The 22,082-nt window shown below is 44.5% G+C and overlaps 1 protein-coding gene across 1 annotated transcript; it reads right to left on the bottom strand.

Annotated features, from left to right (window-relative positions):
• Nucleotides 1-48: 48 nt before the first annotated feature.
• Nucleotides 49-20,745, bottom strand: LOC309534988 (uncharacterized protein). Its single transcript, XM_082227621.1, has 16 exons — nucleotides 20,581-20,745; nucleotides 19,012-19,120; nucleotides 18,628-18,689; nucleotides 17,121-17,197; nucleotides 16,632-16,728; nucleotides 14,213-14,288; nucleotides 13,811-13,838; nucleotides 10,634-10,774; nucleotides 9,429-9,560; nucleotides 8,518-8,665; nucleotides 7,297-7,346; nucleotides 6,670-6,720; nucleotides 4,182-4,279; nucleotides 3,970-4,074; nucleotides 2,583-2,705; nucleotides 49-1,649 (listed from the first exon to the last, which is right to left on the bottom strand). The coding sequence occupies exons 2-16, from the start codon at nucleotides 19,035-19,037 to the stop codon at nucleotides 1,490-1,492; spliced, it is 1,374 nt and encodes a 457-aa protein (XP_082083747.1). The 5' UTR covers nucleotides 19,038-19,120; nucleotides 20,581-20,745; the 3' UTR covers nucleotides 49-1,489.
• Nucleotides 20,746-22,082: the final 1,337 nt, after the last annotated feature.

Here is a 22,082-nt window from a genome sequence, read left to right as displayed (position 1 = left end):
TGAATTCAGTGGGGCACACTCCCAAATAATTACGATTAGGATTGTAGTAGTGAATAAGCAAGTTTATACCCTTTCTCACAGCAATGCCCTTCAGCTGCACTGAGTGGGCATCGGCACCACCTGCTGGCGGAGAGAAATGCTGCGCCACACATCAACCCATGGGTATGCACTACGACCGTGCAACAGCTGTCACAGTATAACAAATCCTTTTCCGTGTTCACGTCTGGGTACATTCAGGAGCAGATGTTCAGAGCCCCACTCACAGGAGGAGCAGGAGGGCTCCCCAAACACAACAGGGCTTTTTAAAAAATCACACTTTGAAGCAATACACATCATCTAAGGAGGGTCCCCCGGTAAGGCCATCTGGAGGCTAAAATGATCCAAGTTCACTACGGATTCTTTAAAAACGTTTTGTGGCCTCGCAGAGCGATGTTTGCAATGATGTGCTTCTCCCATGCTGCTGCTGCTGCAATGCAAACAAAACCCGAGGGCAACCTTTTAAACAAAGGGCAGGAAAACTGCTGACGTGCCTTGTTTGCATATAATGGTAAGCCTAACCATGAGCTAAGTGAACAAGCAAGCATGCGAGTGTGCTTTGCTGCTTCCTCCTCCTGCTGCTGCTGCACAACTGGCAGAGAAGCCATGGTTTGGAGTAGCGTTTCATGCCAGCGGCAGCAGCAATAAGGAGCTTGTTTTTCCTGGTGACGGTTGTCAACCTTCTTTCCTCCGGTCACTTAGCAACAGTGATTAAGCGAACAAGTCTCCTGAGCAATGGTGCTGTCTGTTGAGGGCCAAAGTCATGTTTTCAAAAAAAGGTGAAAATTAAAAATCAGTGGTCCCTGCTGGCTTGGGGCCTGGCACATGCATACCCCCAATACCACGCTGTCAGCAGCCCTGAGTGAAGCAATTTTCTAACGGTGCACCTGCACAACTTCTCATTCATACTTAGCTATGGCTTGGCTTAGGGTTACTCACAAGCCAAGCCGTAAATATGAGATTCATTTTCAACTGAGCAGCGCTAAAATGAAGTAGCAAGATACAAAGGAGGTCTATAGTCCCAACCTGCTCTCTGGTGAACCTCAGTGTGAACAACGCTATACAAACCTAATGTTCTAATATACCTGCCACTTCACAGGGACTCTGAAGGATATTTAACCTCCAAAGATAGAAGAAATGTCTTAGCTGGAGTTCTCTGCAGAGTTGCAAGCATTATCTCTGTTAGACAATTGTTAGGCTTGTTGGGCTTATGATGAGGCCACCAATAGAGTAGTAGCAGCTAAAATCACCTCTCGGATTCAGATGAAGTCCCGCCTGCAGACCTCTCCAGCTCTTTTCACACCAGCCAGCCTGTTAGAACCACATCCCAGGCAATGTTCACTGGTCACACATGAAACAGGGCCTCCTTTCTATTTTTATTTTTCAGAAGTAAACTGTCCAGGATTTTGATGGTGCAAAGTCCTGGCATGGTTATATTGCTCCTTATGTGACTTTAATAATCAGAGGTCGTAAATGGGTATTGTTTCTGCAGCTCCAGGATCCTGATCAGAATGAGGCAAGCAACCCCCAGAAAAAACAGCCACAACAAAACCCAGTAGTAGGTGGGCATGGAGAACCAGGCTCTGCAAAGCTCCATTTTAGATCCTTTGCACCTGCCGGAAAAAAGAGAGAAAATAATCACCTGGTGCAGTCAGTCAACTATCAGTCTGATGCCCTGCCATAAGCTAGGCCCAGTAAGCTCTGGCTTCCATTATTTGTAGCCTTCATAAGAATGAGAGTACTTTTAACAACACTAAGGAAACACTAAATTCTGTAAAATGTAAAATGTATAAACACAAATTCTTTATACATCCCTCCTGAAACAGCTGAATTCTGCAATCTGTACTGAATTTACACACATTTTTGTATGATTTCATGTCATTTATTAATTCCATGGTCATAAAGGCTAAACATTTTACATTTGTTCTACAAAAACAGGACCCTGAGTTTCTCACAGAATGCTGAATTCTCAGAAATGAAAATACAACAGAACAGGCCTGCTAGATCCACCCAAACTAGAATCCTGTTTCCCCACAGTAGCCAACCCAAATACCTCAGTGAAGTCCACAAGCAGTACATGAAGACAGAAGCCCATTCCTGAGATTACTCCCAGCAGCTGGCATTTTGTGGCAATGCTGCTTCTGAATCTTCTCCTCATGACTAGTAGCCACTAATAGAATTTCTCACCCAGGAATTTGTCTCATCCCCCTTTGAAGCCCACCTAAGAGAGGGGCCATGACCACATCCAGTGGCAACAAATTCCATAAATTAATTTTGTGATGTGAGGAAGAGTATATCCCTTTGTCTCGCTCCAAATCTGTGGCCAATCTGTTTCAATAGAACACCCCAAGTTCAATAGAACACCTTTCCTAGCTCTACAATATTCTTTTCTTTTTTTCTTTTTTTTGCTTTTGCTTTTTTGAGACATGGCAACCAAAACTGTGGATTACAGAAAGTTCTGTTCAGACTGCAAAGAAAACTTCCCATGTGGAGAAGGGCTAGAACAATCCTATGAATGGCAAGCATAGAAAGCATTGTTCACTTACAGAAGTGTCTCTCCCCTCAGTTCCTCACATTCTTCATCTAGTTCCTCATTGCCCGATTCCTCTTTGGGTTCTTCCTCTACAGTCTTACTGATGTTGCTTCTGCACCGAAGTTCTGACTCCCTCCTGAGAAGAAAGACAGTGTGGATCCTGCAGTGGTCAACTCACCCCAGAAAAAGAGGCTCACAGCTCAGCCAGCAATGGAGTACATTTCTGGTAATGCTGGATGAAACTTCAGAGAAATGGAGTCTCTCTATCACTCAAGGAGCTTCTTTGGGCTCCCATCTTTGCAACAGCAGATTGACTCAGCCTAAAATATATTTGTCCTCCCAAGGAGGTAATTAAAGAAGACCGAGAGCCATTTTGGAGATGGGCCCTGATACAGAGAGAGACTAATTGGCATGTCCCCTGGCACAAAGAACAGCTTCACTTTACATGGCAATACCCAGGCATACCGGTGTTTCTCTCATCAAATAAAGTGGAGTGTGATTGATAAGTGGCATCCTCACAGCACCTGTGTACATGTTCTGGGAGCTCCCAGGTGTGTGTATTTTAAAACATGGGCCTGTTTGCTGCAGAAACTAGCAATGCACTTGCAGCAAAATGCCTGCTGCACAGTGCATAGCCAAAACATATTATCTGGGAAACAAACCCTGGGTCTCAGTTCATAGTTTGATGTCTTCATCACTCAGATGTCTGCTCTCATTTAAAGAGGGCAGGTTCTCCCTCCAGGAGGCAGAGAGATCACACTGCTTTCCCTTCTGTGTAGTGGCTTCTGTCTACAACATGTGAGGCCCTTCTTCATGTGCCTCCTCCACAAGAAGCCCAGAGGGCAGCAACACAAGAACGGGCCTTTTCTGCGGTGGCTCCCTGTTTGTAGAATGCTCTCCCCAGAGAGGCTTACCTAGTGCCTTCATTACATATCTTAGGCACCAGGTGAAAACATTTGTCTACAACCAGGCATCCTATTGCCTTTTAAATGTGTTTGTTGGAGGGGGGGTTAGTGGTTTTGTTTTGTACAGTCATACTCAGGTTACAGACACTTCAGGTTGCGTTTTTTTGAGTTACAGACCTGCCGAAACCCAGAAGTACCAGAACGGGTTACTTCCGGGTTTCGGGGGTAGCACATGCACAGAAGCGCTAAATTGCGCATGTGCAGAAGTGCCTAATCATAACCCATGCATGCGCAGATGCACCGCTGCGGGTTGCGAACGCTGCGGATTGCGAATGTGCATCCTGCACAGATCACGGTCGCAACCCGAGCGTCCACTGTACTTGTTTTATTACATATTTTGTGTTCACATTTTGCATTTTATTGTGAACCGCCCTGTGATCTTCAGATGAAAAGTGTTACACAAAATTAATAAATAATAATAATAATACATCATACTCGATTCTGGATGTCCCTGCCATGCTCTGCTGGGAGAAGCTGGGAGATGCTGCATGCAGGAGAAAGTAATTGTCAGGAGAGTCTTCCTGGAGACTGTGGGGTTGCCTGTGGGGAGGAAATGATAGATAACCACACTGGACATGCCAAGGACCAAGCAAGACTATTCTGCACACTTGAATCAAGCTTTGCCTCTTGCATCAACCCATCCCTACCTGTCTGTGTTCTCTTCCTCCACCTCCTCCTCCTCCACTGCCGTTGACTTAATTGCTTCCCCCTCAGAGCTCTGCTCATTTTCAGGGTTGTGAAAGTGCTGCAATAAGAATCAAGGAAGATTGTGATCAAAAGATGAAGAGAGACTGGGAAGCCTTGAGCCACTTGCATCATCTCTTTTGGGACTAGAAGGGGGGGGCTCCTTGGACGAAAGTAACAAAATTCAAAAAGAACAAGCATCAAAAACTGGATCAACAGAATAATGGAGCATGAGCCATTTGTAACTGCACTATTCTGAGAACTACAGCTTTGATTTGGTAGTACTAAGAGCTTTTCCAGATAACCTATTTATTCTATTTTTGGGAATTTTTATTTCCTTACATCCCACCATTCCTGCAAGGAGCTCCTGTGACGTACATGGTTCTCACACACCCCACACCCCAATTTTACCCTCACAACAACCCTGTGAGGTAGGTTAGACGGAGAGGTTGTGACTGGCCCAAGTTCACCTGTTAAAGATAGGTAGCCGTGTTGGTCTGCCATAGTCAAAATAAAAAAATTCCTTCCAGTAGCACCTTAAAGACCAACTAAGTTAGTTCTTGGTATGAGCTTTCGTGTGCATGCACACTTCTTCAGATACACAGATGTATCTGAAGAAGTATCTTCAGATGTATCTGAAGAAGTGTGCATGCACACGAAAGCTCATACCAAGAACTAACTTAGTTGGTCTTTAAGGTGCTACTGGAAGGAATTTTTTTATTTTCACCTGTTAAGTTCAGCAGGGATTTGAACCCTGGTCTCTTGCACAAAGCTTACACGGGGATTAAATTATATCCAACATTTATTGAGCATTTGTTCTGATTTGTTTGCAGGGTGGTTATAAAACAATGAGCATCCATCCTGGATTTCCTGAAGGGTGTTTACACATCTTTCCTGTTAATTATTTATTCACTCCACACTTTTCAGTTAATTTCCTCATCACGTTCCTAACTGCAAAATTATAACTGGATTTACCACACTAGAGTGAGAGCACTTTAATCCACTTTAATTGTGGAAACTATAATTTCCCAGTTTGCACTCAAAATCCTTCCCGCAAAATACTGGCAGTCGGGAGTCTCCTAGCCCTCAAAGCCTGAAAACTTGAGCAACTAAAGGGAATTCCAAATGTGGAATTCTGAATCCCAGGATCTGAGGAGGAGGGTGTGGGGATGACTCATGGCTGCTGATTCCCTGTGGTTAACAGTGCTGCTAGGAATTTGTAGCTCACTAGAAGCCTCAGAGGCTGGCACAAAGCAGTTTTGCCAGTGACTGTTAACTTTAATGAAAACAAAAAGCCGCATGAAGCAAAGAGTCAGATAAAAGTGAGTCACGTGAACTCACATGGACACTGAAAGCAGACAAAAGCATGATGTGCAGTTACTTCTCTCTCATTTTTGCCTGCCAGTCCCTTTTGTTGACACTAGTTCCTTTGTGTATAGCAGTTTTGCTTAATCCTGAAGAAGGTAATGTAAAGAAGGCCTTCCAGTTCAGCTTCACAGCCAGTGGATAAGGAGAATAGGCAAACCTGCAGCAACAGGAGAGAAGGCACCACTCCTGCATAGTGTCCTGTTGCCCCAGGCTTGTTAGAATACCATATATTGCATCTGGAACAGAACTTGGAATCCTTATAGCTAAATTCGCTTCCAGACTGTCAGCACTTTTGCACTGACCTCTCACCCATTCAAGTGGATGCCAGCGTATGTCTTTCATGGAATAAAAAACACCTTCATAACTCACCCCCGTGAAAGTAGGCACATTGCAATACAGAGCTCTTGTGCTAAAACAAAAACTTTGCAGTAAGAAAAGTGACAGGGAAAAGCACCGGAACTGTGGGATAACTACCACTTGATGGCAGTGCCATATAACTTTCTTGCAGATATTGTGCAAGCAAATCAGGACACATGTTCAATAAACTTGCCCGTCTTGGAGCAACCCATGGCTGGTCTTGAATGTGGTGCTGTGGCAACAATGTCCAAAAAATGAATGGGATTGACGCATACCAATGTAAAACAACAAACTGATAATAAGAACACAATTACCAGATCATCACTACCAACATGTTTTCAGGTCACTTTCAGGCCTAAAGGTGCATGCTGGGAATTGGAACAGACCGGAAATGAACAGATTCATTTCCCATCATGCATTGCAATGGCACTTAGGAATTACACAGCCTTCAATACTGGTAAGCTTTAATAAACATGGCTTAGTAAAAGCTTGCTTTTCCAGCTTCAGGCAATACAAAAATGATCTCAACTTAGATTTGAATAAACTCATGGAGGAATTCCAGAATGTGCCCAGGTGGAATTAGACACGTGTGTGCAATGCATAACGGGCAATTCAGTTGGAATGTGGGACGTCACTGTGTTTTGGTGCACTGCAAACCAGCAAGCAACAAAGATCAGGCATATCCTTCATTGCAAAAAGCTCATCATAGAGGCAGGGCTTCCTTACCATCAGCTGTCTGGGAATCACTGCAATGCTGACTCTACGACGAGCTGATCCCTGGGACACAGAAGAACAATCCTAATTAGCAGAGCAGTAGTTACAGGGAGGCTTGTGAAGAATGCATATTCCCTGAATGTTCAGCTTTCATTAAAGAGACTTGTGGTATGTTGGGTTATGGAATATACGGGAAAGTCTGCAGGTAATATTATACCCAGTTGCTCAGGAACAAGGAAGCCAATTTTGCTGCATTAAGTCAATGAGTGCAAGGAAACTGAAACAAGCAGCAGGCATTTAAAAACATTTGATTCTGTTACATTTTATTTTATTAACATGTAGTATCATTAAAATAACTAACATATTGGGTCACCTGTACTGAAAGCCTCCTGGTTTTGAATGGATTTCTCCCCCATCCACTGGATGTCCCTTTAGCATATACACCCCCCACCCCCCCAAAAAAAATCTAGCTAGTTTGGTTAGGGCAGCTCAAGAGCTCATTTGTAAAAGGAGCCATTCATGGAACTGAACAATACTAAACAATTTGCCTTCTGGCATGATCTCAGGGAAAGCAGCAGCAGCACAGGTCCTGTGCTCCATGAAACATATGCACACAGTCCCCCCACCCTGCCACTTTACCTGCTGGAACATTCGCAATGGAGGATGCTTCAGTCTCTGCTCACTATCGTCTAGGGAGACAAAAGCAGGGGAAGGGCTGTAGCTCAGTGATACGGCACATGCTTTGTCACCAGGTTCTGCCCTTGGCATCTCCAGGTAGGGCTGGGGAAGTCTCCAGTTTGAAACCCTGGAGAGATGCTGCTGGTCAGTGTAGACAATATTGAGGTCAATGGACCAATGGCCCATGTTCATAAAGGCAATCACTGCATCTGTCTTGAACTGCTTTATGCTCTAGAGCACACCTGAGCAGAAGGTAGATTGGAATTTAGTAGCAACTTGCAGATAATCTGCAATAACTTGGATAATTTGTGGTTAATATGGATAATTTATGATTTCATAATATGGAAAATATTCTGAACAACAACAACAAAAAGCTGGTAGTAATTAGACTGCTGAAGTACAGAAAGGGCAACTAGGAAAGTACGGTACTTTGTTTGACAGGACTGTGAGGTACTGAAAACAAATTCCTAGGCTCATAATGTACACAGAGGCACCCTGTTCTATATGGCTTTTGCTCCAAGTTCTGGTTGGTAGATCTTTTGGGGAGAGGTGTTAGTCAAAAAAATAAAGTATATCTGTCAAGTATGAAGGCTTCCCACCCATATTTTCCCTATAGGATAGGAGCACCTGCATGCAGACGGACTGAGGTGCATTCCCTGGCATATGCAGGGCAGGCTGGAAGAAACCTTGACCTGAAACCCTGGGGAGATGCTGCCAGTCGGTGTAGAGAATACTGAGCTGGATGGACCAATGGTTTGATTTAGTATAAGGCAGCTGCTTCTGCTGGCAGCTGAACAAAGCTTCAAGTTGGTTCAAAGGGCTTCACTGGTACATGTGCTGCAAGTTGCCAGGGAAGGACTCTGTTGGGGTTATGAGGAGAGTGGCAGCAGTAGCAAAGAGCTGGCTTTGTTTATCTAGAATCACCTCTCATGTATTTGCAGTTCAACTGAACTGATGCACTGCAAGTGTTGGCTTTTCACCAGTGTGCTGTTATCTACAATCCATTTCAACACCACCCAAAAAGCACCATGCAACTTGCTCCTGAGAACTGACTCCAGTGCCTGGTATCTTCTTATTCCTGCTAATGCCCCTTCTGTCCACGCATCAGCATTTGTTCACATTATGTTTACATCTCAAGGCACCACACAGCCACTCTTTGCATGAAAGCGGGCCCCACCTCACCCCTGTTTTCTGCCAGCTGCCGGTTACGCGAGTTCTGCTGAATGAGCCTCTTCATCTCCTCCAGCTCCGTGTGCTCTCTCAGGTGGTGCCTTTTCAGGTTCTCGACGTGCTGCACCATCACCTCTGCAGCCCGGCTCATGCGGGCCTCCTGTGGGAGAGACGGCAAGGGGTGGTTTAAAGCAAAGCAGTGGGGCAAGGTAGCTCAGAGACCAAAAGCCAGCACAATCCTCTTGGAAAGGGGCCTGGAGATATTGCTGCGTGTTTACTTATTTCTGTATTGCACATTGGCCATGGAGGTACTTTGGGTGAGAGGTGATGGATTGCCTATAGAGTTAATAACCTACAGAGCTAATAGCAGATTAAACTGGGGGATTCCTGGTCCTCCAGAGCACATTCACTTGTGCTGTATCAGCTCTCGAAAGAAAACAACAAGAGTCCTTTTAATAAAAGCTTCAAGATCTTGACACAGTAATTTGGCGGAGCTCAGACCCAGAAGCCAAATGCAATTTGGCCCTCAGAATTCACCACAGGCCAGACTCCCTCCTTAGTCACATCCCTCATGAGTCCTGCTTCCCACTCTCCTTGAGTGTTTTTGCCTGGCTGGAATGTGTCCTTGAACTCCGGAAACACCTCTTACTTGTCTGGATGAAGGGTCGTGGGGGTGTGCAAGTGTTTGCAGAAATTAGCCTGCTGTACAAAGGTAAAATTGATAGTAATTGTTCTGCCCACTTTTGCTGTGGCATGTGGCCCCCAAGAAGGTTGGTTAGAAGGGAAATTGACTCTAGGGCTAAATGGAATTCCTCATGCCTATGGTAAATCTTTAAAACAACCGATAGTGTGAATTTAAGTTCTACACTGGCAAAAAAACACATTTGTAGAAGAGCCCACAGCCATTTGCCATTGTAATTGACCTGATGGACAGCTCCTAATTTCTCCGCTGCGCCCGTTGCCCGTTCAATTGCTCCTTCTAGGACGGCAAGAGTGCTTTGCAAATGTTCTACCAATTCCTTGTGCCTGGGGTCCAGGCAGGCCTGATCCAGCTTCTGGAGAGATAAAACACAAGATGGAAAATATTGGATTAACTGGACTATCAGCCTAACTCCTAATTGAGGTTCCTCACCAGACCTGATAAAAAGGCAGTCCCAAGCAATGGATCAGGTTTGGTTTAGACAATTGCTTGGATCCACAGTTCCCATGAGCAGAACTCTGTTTACAGGGTGCTCCAGCTGGAGGAAGCAGAGGGAGGTGATTTTTGCTGATTCCCCCTCTCCGTTGTTGCCCCCCTGGAAAAAAAATGGCTCTGGAGGATAGGGGGACCTCCAAAATAGTGTGGAGAGGTGGCCATGAGGTCTTTAGGGGGGAATCTGTCAAAATCACCTCCCCCTTTTCCTCCAGCAGCACCTCATATTCTGTGAATATCTGTGATATTCTGTGAACAGCTGGATCAAAATGAAGATAGTTGAGATTAGGCCCAATCATTACTCCATGGGATCAAGTTAATCATTACTCAAGTCTCATTTATTTAAATGAAACTAAGTGCAATTAACTTAGGCTGCTTACCAACAGCTATCACCCAACCATATTCGGAAATAACTTTGCAGTTTTCAGATTTCTGCAATTGCGCCATGGTGGAATAGTGCAAGTAACATAATTTTTAAATGACACACTAAATGGGGTGCAAAAATGATGGTGAGGAACACTTAATAATGTTGAGAAAAGAGGTATATGGTGACCATGAGAATCAGTAAAGGGGAGAAGACAGCACCACTCACTGGACTATGTCCTGTGTACTGTATAGATGAAAGACAGTACGACACAAGCAACAAAAAGCACCACATCCCCTAAAGTGCTTATAGCCAACAGTGATCCTGTTTGTACCTTGCAACAGACTAGCAGCCTCATACCTGGCATTGCTTGAGAATTCTAAGAAACCAAAATAATCAGTGCAGCTTTGAAAGGTTCAGTCCACCATCTTGGTTCAAAATGGCACCCAACTGCATCAAAACACCAAGATCTCAGGAACCTTTGTGCCAAATTTAGTCACAATGCTTTAAGAGGAATGCAGCAAACGAATGGTCCAAATGGCCAAGGGTTCTTGGGACATGGCTTCACTGACCTGCAGCATCGCCCGGCATTCCCCAAGCTCATGCTGAATATTCTCCTCAGCTGTGTTCCTCGCTCGCTCTTCCACCTGCACTCGCCGCCTCAGCGTGAACACGTCACAGCGGAAGGCAAGAGCCAAGTGTGCAAAAGCTGCCTGCCAAGAAAGGGGGCAGGTCAAAACATAGCCAACGACTCTCAGGAAACTCAGCCGGTATTCAAATGCAAGCATAGGTTTAAAAAGTAAAAAAAAGGCAAGGAAACTCACCAGCACCATTGCAAAAACAAAAGCATTTTAGGGGAAATGTTTATAGCCTGGCTTGTGAGAAAAGGAAGGCCAGTTCTAGAAACAAGCATCTATATTTTGCTTAAATATTTTAATAAATTTATGCAAATATATTCCTGAAGTTTTCAGGCTCTTGAAGAGAAGAAGAGTTTGGATTTGATATCCCAGTTTATCACTACCTGAAGGAGTCTCAAAGCGGCTAGCATTCTTCTTTCTCTTCCTCCCCCACAACAAACACTCTGTGAAGTGAGTGGGGCTGAGAGACTTCAAAGAAGTGTGACTAGCCCAAGGTCACCCAGCAGCTGCATGTGGAGGAGCGGAGATGCGAACCCAGTTCCCCAGATTACGAGACTACCGCTCTTAACCACTACACCACACTGCCTCAGTTTCACCTCAGTTTCACCTCAACAGCCAGTCGGGGGGAGGGGAGAAGGGGAAATCAGGTTGCCAGTTGTGTATACATCTCTGTGTGAGAGTTAAACTGATAAGAAGCACTTCAAGGCTGTGCCTGGAGACTGGTCAGTCAACTTCGGTTGGAGCGCCATGTTTCTAGCCTAATGTCTACACATTCAGGCTGGGCACTGGGTGGAGATAGTAAGACTTTGGGAGGTCCATTGTTATTGGTGTCGTCATGACCATCAAGCAGGTGCCTGTGGAGTCTTGAGAATCCATCTTCCAGGCACATCTCAATGTCATAATTGTTCAAGACATGCCCTGATAGCTGAAGAAAGTATTGCACCCTCCCAGCAATAATAAATTGTGATTTGACTTAACTACATATTGGGAACAGTGTATTTTCCCATGCTATACTTTCTAGCAAGGCCCTTGGAATGTGCTGCAAATGGATTGGGAATGATCAGCAGTTGTGAATGTAGAGATTTACCAACTGTGTGCAATGAGCTGCTGATCAACTTAACACTTGCTCTATGGACAACTTTAGATGAGTGCGGGATGTTCCCTGCCAAGGGCAGCAGGTGGTTAGTCAGAGCATCAGCCATACTGAAAACATTGTGCATTATATACCGGTAATATTTGTATACCACTTAATACTGAAATCACAAGATCTACCCACTCTGGAAGAATGGCAGATGAAGGTGATGGACTACATGGAATTGGCGGAAATGACTGGCAGAATCCGAGATCAGGGAGAAGAGTCGGTGGAAGAAGATTGGAAGAAATTTAAAGATTATTTACAGAAATATTGCAAAATTAATGAATGTTAGAATGATGTCAGAATGAAGTTAAGTGGTTTAAGCAGCAGTGTTATAAAGGTGTATGTAAAAATGGATTATTAACAGGTGAGAATCCAAAGTTATAATATATTAAGTTAAAGGATTAAGATAAAAACAAAGAGGGAAAGAAATTGCTGAATTATCTAGCTGAATTGGAATACAAAAAAGGGAGGTGTGAGGAGGTCAGGGAAGCAAGGAAAGATTGATGTATTTTTAAAGTGTTTTTTATCTTTTTTGTATTTTGTATTTTTCTTTTATTCTTATTTCTGTCTTTTTTTCTTTTCTTTTTATCTATGTAATTTTTTTTCTTTGAAACCTTAATAAATATCATTTTAAAAACAAAACAAAACTGACATTTAAAAACATCTTTAGAGTTAGGAATCCCTTCCGTCTCCAGCCTGCCTCTCACCAAGGCACACCCTGACTTGCAAAATATGTAAGACTCAAATTTTGCCTGACATCTGCACAAATCATAAATACCTATTACTCATTCAGTATCACTTGTCCCATTTTGCTCCCACCAATACACACAAACACATCATCCACCCAATCACTCTAATGTCTCCCATTCAGTCACCAACCGCTAACACCAGTCACTCCCTCCACTCAACAAAAATGAATAGGAAAAACCAAGGAGACAATGAAGCCATTCATGGACAGAACAATGTAAATAACAATACAAACAGCCACCCATCAGTCACACAGATGGACTCTCACCCAGCTTGCCGTGCTCCACCAAGATTCTCACCCAAGGATGGGTGGAACTGCACACACACCCTCACCTACCAGCAATTTGTTGTTGTTGTGGTTTTATTATATATATTAGTTTGATTTCTTAAAAATGTAAACATACAACAAAAAACAATTCAAGATCTAACTGTCAAAATTACTCTGAATCTCCTGACTTCTCCCCATCTCTTCCATGGGTCCTAATGGTAATATTTACAACTGCATATCAACACTTATCCAAATTTTTATCCTTCCAAATTATCCATACTTTCCATTACTTTACAAGTGTGTTTAAAATCCTCCTAATGTTTTAACCTGCTAACAATGGTCTCGTAAATAAATTATGAACTTTCCCCATTCTTTTTTAAAGTTCTTGTCTTCTTGATTTCTGAGCTTCTCAGTTAATTTGCCATTTTTGCATAGTCCATCAACTTGGTTCTGACAGATTTCTCTGTTCATTCCAGAATTGTTAAGAAGGTAAATGAAATGATTTCAAAATTAGAAGGCTGCTGACCAACGTAGACAAATTTGTTGTGTATAGTTTAGCTATTTAAAACAGTGTAAATTGCCAAGGGAATTTTGAAAGCTAAATTATTTGGGTAAACTTTAAGTTTTGACAATTTGCAGTTCTACGCATGGATGTTTTATCTCACGCTCGGATTGTTTTGTTTGTTTGTTTTGCGATTTAATATTGTTATGGCCACAGGCTACGAACAATAACAACCTGATTGACTGAATAGTCAGAGCATCACAAGGGCCAGAGCCACTGCCTAACTACCAGCTGGAAAGCAAGGCACCCAAATTAACTGCGAGACTTAAGCTGGTTGCTATGATCATTTGCTGTTCTGACGATGGTCTCGCTAAGCCTCAGAATATTTCATTCAAAGTGGCACACAAAAGTGATACTAGACATCAAGCCACGTGGGGACAACAGCACTCAACTCACCTCCACATCCTGCTCTGTTAAAGCTACCCTGCGAAGGAAGAGAAAGCAGAGCCATAAGAGATTTGATGACATCCACAACATGTTGCATTCTTGATCCTCTTATCTGCAAAAAGTCTGAGCAAAGAGATCCAGATGGGAATACTTCTGTTCAAGAAGAAGGGCAAAGGGATTGCAGTGCCAATATTAGCCCAAGGTATACAAGGGAACCGGTCGGGAAATAATATGGTAAGATTCCCCATGGCTTCACAATGTCCTGCGAGACTGTCTACGTGGGTCAAAATGATCCCAAATGCAGCAGTTTGCTTCCGTCTGACTGCATGATCACTTTCGTGCCGCCTTCTTGGAATAGGTGCCATACAGCCCTTCCTGCTCACAAGAAACAGATATATGGAAGGTTCCTACCTATGCAGGCCCAGCCTTTGCAGCACAGAAAGTTCCATCGCAGAGGTAGTCAGCGCATCTTCAGAGGGATCTGGGTCTAGGTAAAGGAAGATCAGCCTTGAAACAGAGCCAAACCAGAGCCAGACAAGGAAAATCAAGGTGCCATGGGAGCTCCATGGCATCATTCTGTTTCTGAGTAGAAAACACCAAGCTATGGCAAGCTACTAGTTGGAGCATGGGTAGGCAAACTAAGGCCCGGGGGCTGGATCCGACCAATCGCCTTCTTAATCCAGCCCGCGGATGGTCTAGGAATCAGCATGTTTTTCCATGAGTAGAATGTGTCCTTTTATTTAAAATGCACCTCTGGGTTATTTGTGGGCCATAGCAATTCACTCATTATTATTTTTCCAAAATATAGTCTGGCCCCCCACAAGGTCTGAGGGATAGTGGACCGGCCCCCTACTGAAAATGTTTTCTGACCCCTGAGTTGGAGGTTGGTCAATAGCACTTGATTTACAGGTCACCCACACACTAGATTTACAAGATACCAGCTACGGCCAGGCCTTTATAGTCAAGATCTTTCTAGCCTAGATCAAGACCAGTTGCAATGTAGATTTTTCCCACTCAGGATAGGGGCAAACCACCCATCCATTGCTCTTCAGCCATGAAACAAGCAAACAGAATGACATAGCTAAAATAAAGCAGGAAATAAAACAGTGAGGAACTAGGACCCAGGAGACCAGGGTTCAAATCCCCGCTTAGCTATGGGGTTCCCTGGGCTAACTTGCGCCAATCATTGCCTCTCATAGTCTAGCCTACCGCACAGGATTTTTGTGACAAGGAAATTAGGAGGGAGAGCAGCAAGTACACTTTTAAAGAAATGATGCAGTTCCAAAATACAGATTATTATCGCTCAGTTTTAAATAAAAAATAAGGGAAGAATATAGGGGAAATGATGGAAAGGGCCACCTGAACCTGGAAGTCAAGCAAAATATGCTAACTTTTGCAAAACAGTGTACATTGTCTCATAACCCTGGATTCAACGCAAAACAAAGGTAGGCTCTAGCTCAGGGGTCTGCAACCTTTAAGACAAAAAGAGCCACTTGGACCCGTTTCCGAAGAAAAAAAACCTGGGAGCTGCAAAACCATTGTGACATTTAAAACAAATATAACACTGCATATATTGTTTACCTTAATGTCCGATCTGACAGCGGGCGGGAAGGTGACGTCGGGACGGTGCGTGACTAACGCACGCACTGCCCCATGCGACGTCACAGCCAGTACAGCACCCACCACAGTGGGGAGTGTCGGGGCGCACAATGCGCCTCCTCCCCTCGCTAGTATCCGCCCCGGAGCCGCAGCAAAGGTGTAAAAGAGCCACATGCGGCTCCGGAGCCGCGGGTTGCAGACCCCTGCTCTAGCTGCTTACAGCCTGTCACTTTCAGCAGGAAACACCAAACAAGGAAGTTTAAGAAGGTGAGCAGCTGAGGGTGAAGAAAGACAAGGGAGGGAGGAACAGTTTCACTGGGGCAGGTAGGAAGGGCAGGACGAGACCTGTGTGGAACACACCAAGGGGAGTTCCTGGTGACCTACACCGGAAGAAACACCCCTCCAGGTAATCTCCTCGGGGCTTAGAAAAGAATGTGTTGATCTTTTATGGATGGAGACAGAAACAGAACTGAGAGGCAGTGTGGCATAGTGGTTACAGTGTCAGTCTAGGACCCGGGAGACCCTTGTCCTACTTGGCCATGAAGCTCACCAGGTGATCTTGGGCCAGTCGCAGTCTCTCAGCCTGACCGACCTCAAAGGGTTGTTGTGATGATAAAATGGAGGGGGCGGGGAGAACTACGTATGCCACCTTGAGCTCTCTGGAGGAAAAGCGGTACATAAATGTAATAAATAAATAAATCAAGTGGAAACAAAAGGAGAGAAAGAGAGAAGGAAAGGGAGAAGCAAAACAGGAAAGAAGATAAAAACCCTGCCAGAGAAAAATGGTAAATTAAATTGTTGGACTATGCAGAAATGGCAAAATTGACTGGAAGCTCAGGAGCCAAGAAGACCAAAACTTTAATAAGGAATAATTTATCTTGGAGACCACTGTAAACAGATGAAAACATTAGCAGGATTGCAATAACACTTGTAATGTAACGGGTACTATGGAGTTATTAAAAAATATGGATTACTGGAAAAGATGCAATCCAGAGATTTGGAGGAATCTTTTAACTATGGATGTGTATTATTATATTTTTATAATTGTAAAATCAAATTAAAATTATTTAGGAAAGAAGGAGAAGCAAAACAAAAGAGAATGAATGGCAGAAAAGGAAGTGGATGGGAGAGTCTAGAAAATGTAAATAAATAACATTAAAAGAAGGGAAGGGGACACTCCAAAAGGAGAAGAGCAAATGAGGAAAGCAATGGCAAAGTCTCACTCACCAACCTTCATCACTCTCACCACTATCTTCAAAGTGCACCGTTGGTTCCCTGCCCCTCGTGCTCTCCTTGCGTGCCTGTTCCTGGAGTTTCCTAGCACAACGCTGCAAAGGGAAAGAGCAGTAGACAGGTGTAAAGGAGGACACATAGCCCTGCGGTGATGGATCAGGCTCTCCTAGAAGAGGAAGGAGTGACACAGGTAGGAACCCCAGTGATGCTAAGCTCACACAGTAGTGAGGAGCAGAGGCAGAAGAAAATGTCTTCTTCCATGTAGAGCACGCTGGAACATCCTTTTAGGGGAAAGACTTGCTAGGGTGGAACAAGGCAGGTTCCAGCTGGTAAATGGATTATGAGAAGTGGGACCCCCCCCCAATAGTGCTATGTATGAAACTAAGCAGTTCTGGAGCTGATCAGCACCTAAGATGGACACTACTTGGGAACTTCCTGTTAAGAGTAAGTCAACTAAAAGTAAAGTGGTCCCCCTAATGCTGCTCACCTTGTTTGTGCTATCAGAGCTATGCCTTCTCTCATCCATCACCCTCTCTGATTCACCTTCTGAACTGGCCATTGTTCCTAGAGAATGGAGGGCAAAAGGTCAGACTTGTTGTACTCATCTCAGCTTCTAATGTGCTGGGTCTGCGAAGTCAGCATGGAATATTTCCCAGTCAACTCCAAACCAGAAGCTAGCAACAGAATCAGAGGCATCGACATACACCTCCCCATCCCTTGAACAACAAGGGTGGAACAAGATAGCTAGCGGCTCCCAAGCACACTATACCTTTAAAGCACATTCAAAATACCACCCCCACCCCCCAGGCCGATATCTGGGCACTGTAGTTTGTTAAGGGTTGCTGGGAATTGTGACTCTCTGAGGGGTAAATTACAGTGCTCAGAATTTCTTTTCGAGCTTCAAACATGCTCGAAAAGTATAGTGTGTACGCAGTCTCAGGAAGAAAGGAAGGAAGGAAGGAAGGAAGGAAGGAAGGAAGGAAGGAAGGAAGGAAGGAAGGAAGGAAGGACCATGGCTGTTTAATGTCAATGCACACTAGACATGTGATCCAAGATCTAAGACCAGGGAGTGGTGGCTCCATTGTAGTTGGGATGGGAGAAAGAGAACAGAAACTGGGGCCTAGAATCATAGAATTACTGAGCTGGAAGGATACTCCCAAGGGTCATCTAGTCCAACCCCCTGCAATGCAGGAACCTCAACTAAAGCATCCATGGCAGATAGCCATCCAACCTCTGCTTAAAAGCCTCCAAGGAAGGACAGTCCTCCACTTTCCAAGGGAGTCTGTTCCACAGTCAAACAGCTCTTAGTGTCATGTGTTTTGTAAGAATCTCCTTTCTTGTAACCTGAAGCCATTGGTTCCAGAGCAGGAGAAAACAAGCTTGTTCCATCTTCCATATGAAAGCCCTTTTAGATATTTGAAGATGGCTATCATATCTCGTCTCAGTCTCTTTTCCAGGCTAAACATACCCAGCTCCTTCAACCGTTCCTCATAAGGCTTGGTTTCCAGATCCTTGATCATCTTGGTTGCCCCTCTCTGCACACGTTCCAGCTTATCAATATCCTCCTTAAATTGTGGCACCCAAATCTGGATGCTGTTCTGTGAGAGTGAGTTTGCATAGTCTTCTCACCTGGCCAATAGGAGCCTGAGGTGCTCATGGAGCACTGAACCAGTACCTGACTTCAGAGATGCTGTTCAAAGTCAAGTCACTAAACCATGCAAGAAGAAAGCATTTCTTTGCAGGTAGCCTGTGCAAGAGGTCAGCTGTCAGAGGGCTGCCTCCTAGAAGTGCAGCTAACCCCACCATCCTGTTGGGTTGTGAGCCTTTAAGTCAGCTGCTCAGCAATGAAGACCCTGCCAACTTCCAGGATTTGGAGCAGTGCTTACAAACCACATCGGGCTACTGCATTGTGAAAGAGAGAGAGAGAGAGAGCCTCCTCCTACCCAGGGAAATTGATTCCTCCTTCCACCCCCAGGCTTTCTCTGTTTCCTTACCTGAATCCAAAGACAGCCTACTTCCATCCAGCTCTGCCCGATGCTGCATCAGCGGCTCTTTGCTGAAAGATAAACAGGCTGGATTAACGACCACAGAGCCTCACCAGCATAGAGAGGAAGGTGCAGTCCAAGCAGGCAAGTAACTCTTCCCTCTGCCCACCCCGCCACAGGCTTTCAAGATCCTATGAGTTTTGCCACTCCAGAAGGGAGACCCTGGGAGCAATTGCCAGTAATGTGTCAAAGGGAAAGTTTCATGGTGCTGGGTCACCTTCTGCAGTGAGATCTGGCTCGATGTGCTGCAGGCACAGCTTCCCAACCACCCCATTCCCTTCTGAGCATCCCCTACTCCACGGATCCTGGCTGGCATGGACTCAGCATCTTTACCTCTGCAGCACTGCTCCACTTGCCATCCTGGACCAGGTGGCTGGCAGCCAAGACCGCAGAGTCCTTGTTGTGACCTCTCCCTCCCTGGTAAACTGGACAAAGAAGCTCCCTGTAAAGGCATTTTCAGAAAAAAAGCTATGAGTCACAAACCTCTGGCAAAGGTTTTGTGTTCATCACATTTCAACTACATTGACAAATGGGCCTTGCAGTCTCCAGGCTGCTACTGTTAAGTAACTATCTGCTGTAATCCAGGAGGTATGGAAATTTGTTCCAGGATGGAGAAAGCAGGCCATCTGCTGGGGAGGCTCAATATTTCAGTCTCAAGTACATCCGAAGAACGCTCATTCCAGGAGTTGTTCTAAATAAAAGTCATTGTTTTCTTTTCTGGTCTTATGGACAGGCAACAAATCTGTAGTTGTGCACCCACCCACCCAACAACAACAAAATACTGCAAAGCAGGTGGAAAACAAAAACTTTAGTAGGGTGCATTAACATGTAGTTTTGCAGTAAACAGGAGAAGTGAGGAAACACATTAGAAGAGACAAGGAAGTACACAGAAAGACAAGTCGTGATCATGAAAAGCAGGTATATACTCTTCCAAGTGGTGGAATGTAAATTGATCAAATATTAGATCTAGGAGCACCCGTACACTGATGGTCACATGTATTCAGTGTAGCAGACACTGAAGACTAGCTGTCAGGTAAATCAAATTCAGTTCAGTGCTGGTGTGTAGACAAGCTTTGAGGGCTTATACACACAAAATTGCCATTGCATGGAAGGCTGCTTCACCATAATAGCTGCTGCACGCACACACTTTGGGAGGTTTTAAATGTGAGAGAAACATTGCAACAGCCTTTAAGCTCTGAGGGTTTTGTGAAAAGTCTGGCCTTACAGATAAATGCAGAAGACACGTGAAAGAATGCCTAGGTAAAAAAGACAGAGACTGGAAGATGAAAAATAGAATGTCCAGTAGTGATGGTCAATAAGTACATATCACAGTTGAGAGGCAACAAGGCTGCCTTGTGGTGGAAGTTTTATCTTGGTTCGTAAAGGAGGATTCCACCCTCACACGTTCATAGTTATTCTCATTTCCCACTTCCTTAAAACTGCATGGTTTAATAGCTCATAAAATACAAGGGAATAGAGCCAAATAGCATCTTAATCCTCTCCCTGCCCCCAGACCGTAGAGATAATAAAGTGAATGTACAATCGGAGCTGTACCTATGACATATACAGTCAAAAACGCATCTCCCCCCCCCCCCCAAGATGTACTACTAATATGTAATGGAAACCAGCAGGGCTGAATGCCTAGACAGAGCTGGGTTTCATAAAAGCCTCTCTCAGCCATGCATTCACCGACAGAGCGGCCATATAAGAGCAATTACGCACTGCAACTAATCCACTATATAAACACACTTATGAAATATACATGCCTCAGCGTTTTGTGAAAAAATTTTTGGTTGAAGCCAGTCTCTGGGGTCACTACAAACAGTTTTGACTCTTTTCGAGACTACTGTTCTAACAACAATTCTATGTGTGCAAACAGGGAGAGCTGTTGCCTCGTCTCACCTTGGGGCCCTTCTTCCTTTTGGAGATCCCAAGTTGGCTTTACAGCAGCAGCTGTCAGGAAGGTGAGAGAGGGAGAAAGCGATGGAGGGGGATTCACGGCCGCTGCTGTTGCACCAGCATCTTCACCGCCATGCCCAGTGGGACATTCATCTCTCCCGAGAGCACCTGTCTATGAGGGATCTCTTCTCACAGCCTCTTTATCACCCCTGCAAAACACAGGTGCTATCGGGAGCTCCCGCTCCAAAGCTTTTCCCACAGAAAGCAACTCTAATCCAGGCCAAGGGCACAGAGCCGGGAGTCCAGGACCAAAGCAGTAAGCAGGAAGGGATTGCTTGACTTAACGCTTTTAGCTCTTTTCCATCTAAGGATCCTTAGCCACATTGAACATTAAAGCTTCCAAACTCATAAGACAACAGAGAAGGGATAAGTAGGAAGTCAGATATTTGTCATTTCCACCATCAGATTGTTTGCTTCAAAACAGGTATCTCCCTGTATACTAGTAAACATGTTCAATGTGTTGGCTCCCCTCCTCTAAATCAGATGGACACAGGCTGCATTGATATTGTTATTCTCCACAAACTTAACAGGTGCTTTTTTTCTTTTTCTTTTGCAAAGCTGGCTGGATTTGGCCATGGGAATCTACTCTTAAGGGCCACATGCTGATACTTCAGGAGAGCTGGGAGCGGAGGCTTATTATTTACAATAATTTGACTGCATGGTCCCCAATGTGTTGTACAACTTAAAGCAAAACTATATAAGATAAACACAATAATTAAAATGAGAGAGGTGTGTAAACCATTAGAGCACATAAGAAATAGGAGGAAAATAAAGCATGAGAACAGGGCAACATATATTTGACATCCAGTCCTGGTTTAGAGGGTAAAAGAACTAGATGTCAAATACCCAAGTTAGACAAAAGTTATCCCTGGAAATTCATTCTTCTCATTGCCACAACTATAACACAGAGAGATCTGTTGCCCCCACCCAGTGCTGTTGGAGTACAACTCCCATCAGCCTCAGTCAACATGGCAATGGTCAGGGATGATGGGAACTGGATTCCAGCAACATCTGGAGCATCACAGGTTCTCCCCAACCCTGATCCACTCCTTTGCTTTTCTTGTTTAGGAATTTTTCTTCATCCAGACGGCTGGATGTATCTGGGCTCACTCAGCTGGCCTCCTAGATCACATCCAGGTCTACTAAAGTGTCTGAAAGCAGCCACACTGTCTAGGGAATGACAGCTTTGGTCAAAACATCCAGAGGGCACCAGGCTGGGCAAGGATATTTTCATTAATACTGCATCATGCCCTTTTGACAGAGTAATGCTTTTTTTAATTTCTTCTCTCTCACATCTCATTTCGATGCTCACTTAAGCACATGCTCTACTGTTAAATTAAGGGATCTGGGACACTGGCAGATTGAGTGTGTGCAGCCCTGCCATGAAATGGCCACAAGTGCTCTCTGACCCTTTCCCCCTTTGTGCTCGTTCCCCCGCCTGTGCA

The sequence above is a fragment of the Podarcis vaucheri genome (genome assembly GCF_965113315.1).
Source record: "Podarcis vaucheri genome assembly, chromosome: 6".
NCBI lineage: Eukaryota > Metazoa > Chordata > Lepidosauria > Squamata > Lacertidae > Podarcis > Podarcis vaucheri.
Note: the sequence above shows the minus strand (reverse complement) of the source record. Positions and strands in the feature narration are given on the sequence as shown.

Excerpts from the sequence above, each read along its gene's own strand:
- LOC309534988 (XM_082227621.1), bottom strand. The coding sequence starts at position 19,037 with ATGGCAAGTGGAGCAGTGCTGCAGAG. Across the intron at positions 4,075-4,181 it reads GAGGAAGAGAACACAGACAG|GCAACCCCACAGTCTCCAGG; the intron begins GTAGGGATGGGT and ends TCCTCCCCACAG. Across the intron at positions 2,706-3,969 it reads GCAGGGACATCCAGAATCGA|GAGGGAGTCAGAACTTCGGT; the intron begins GTATGATGTATT and ends CTTTCTTCTCAG.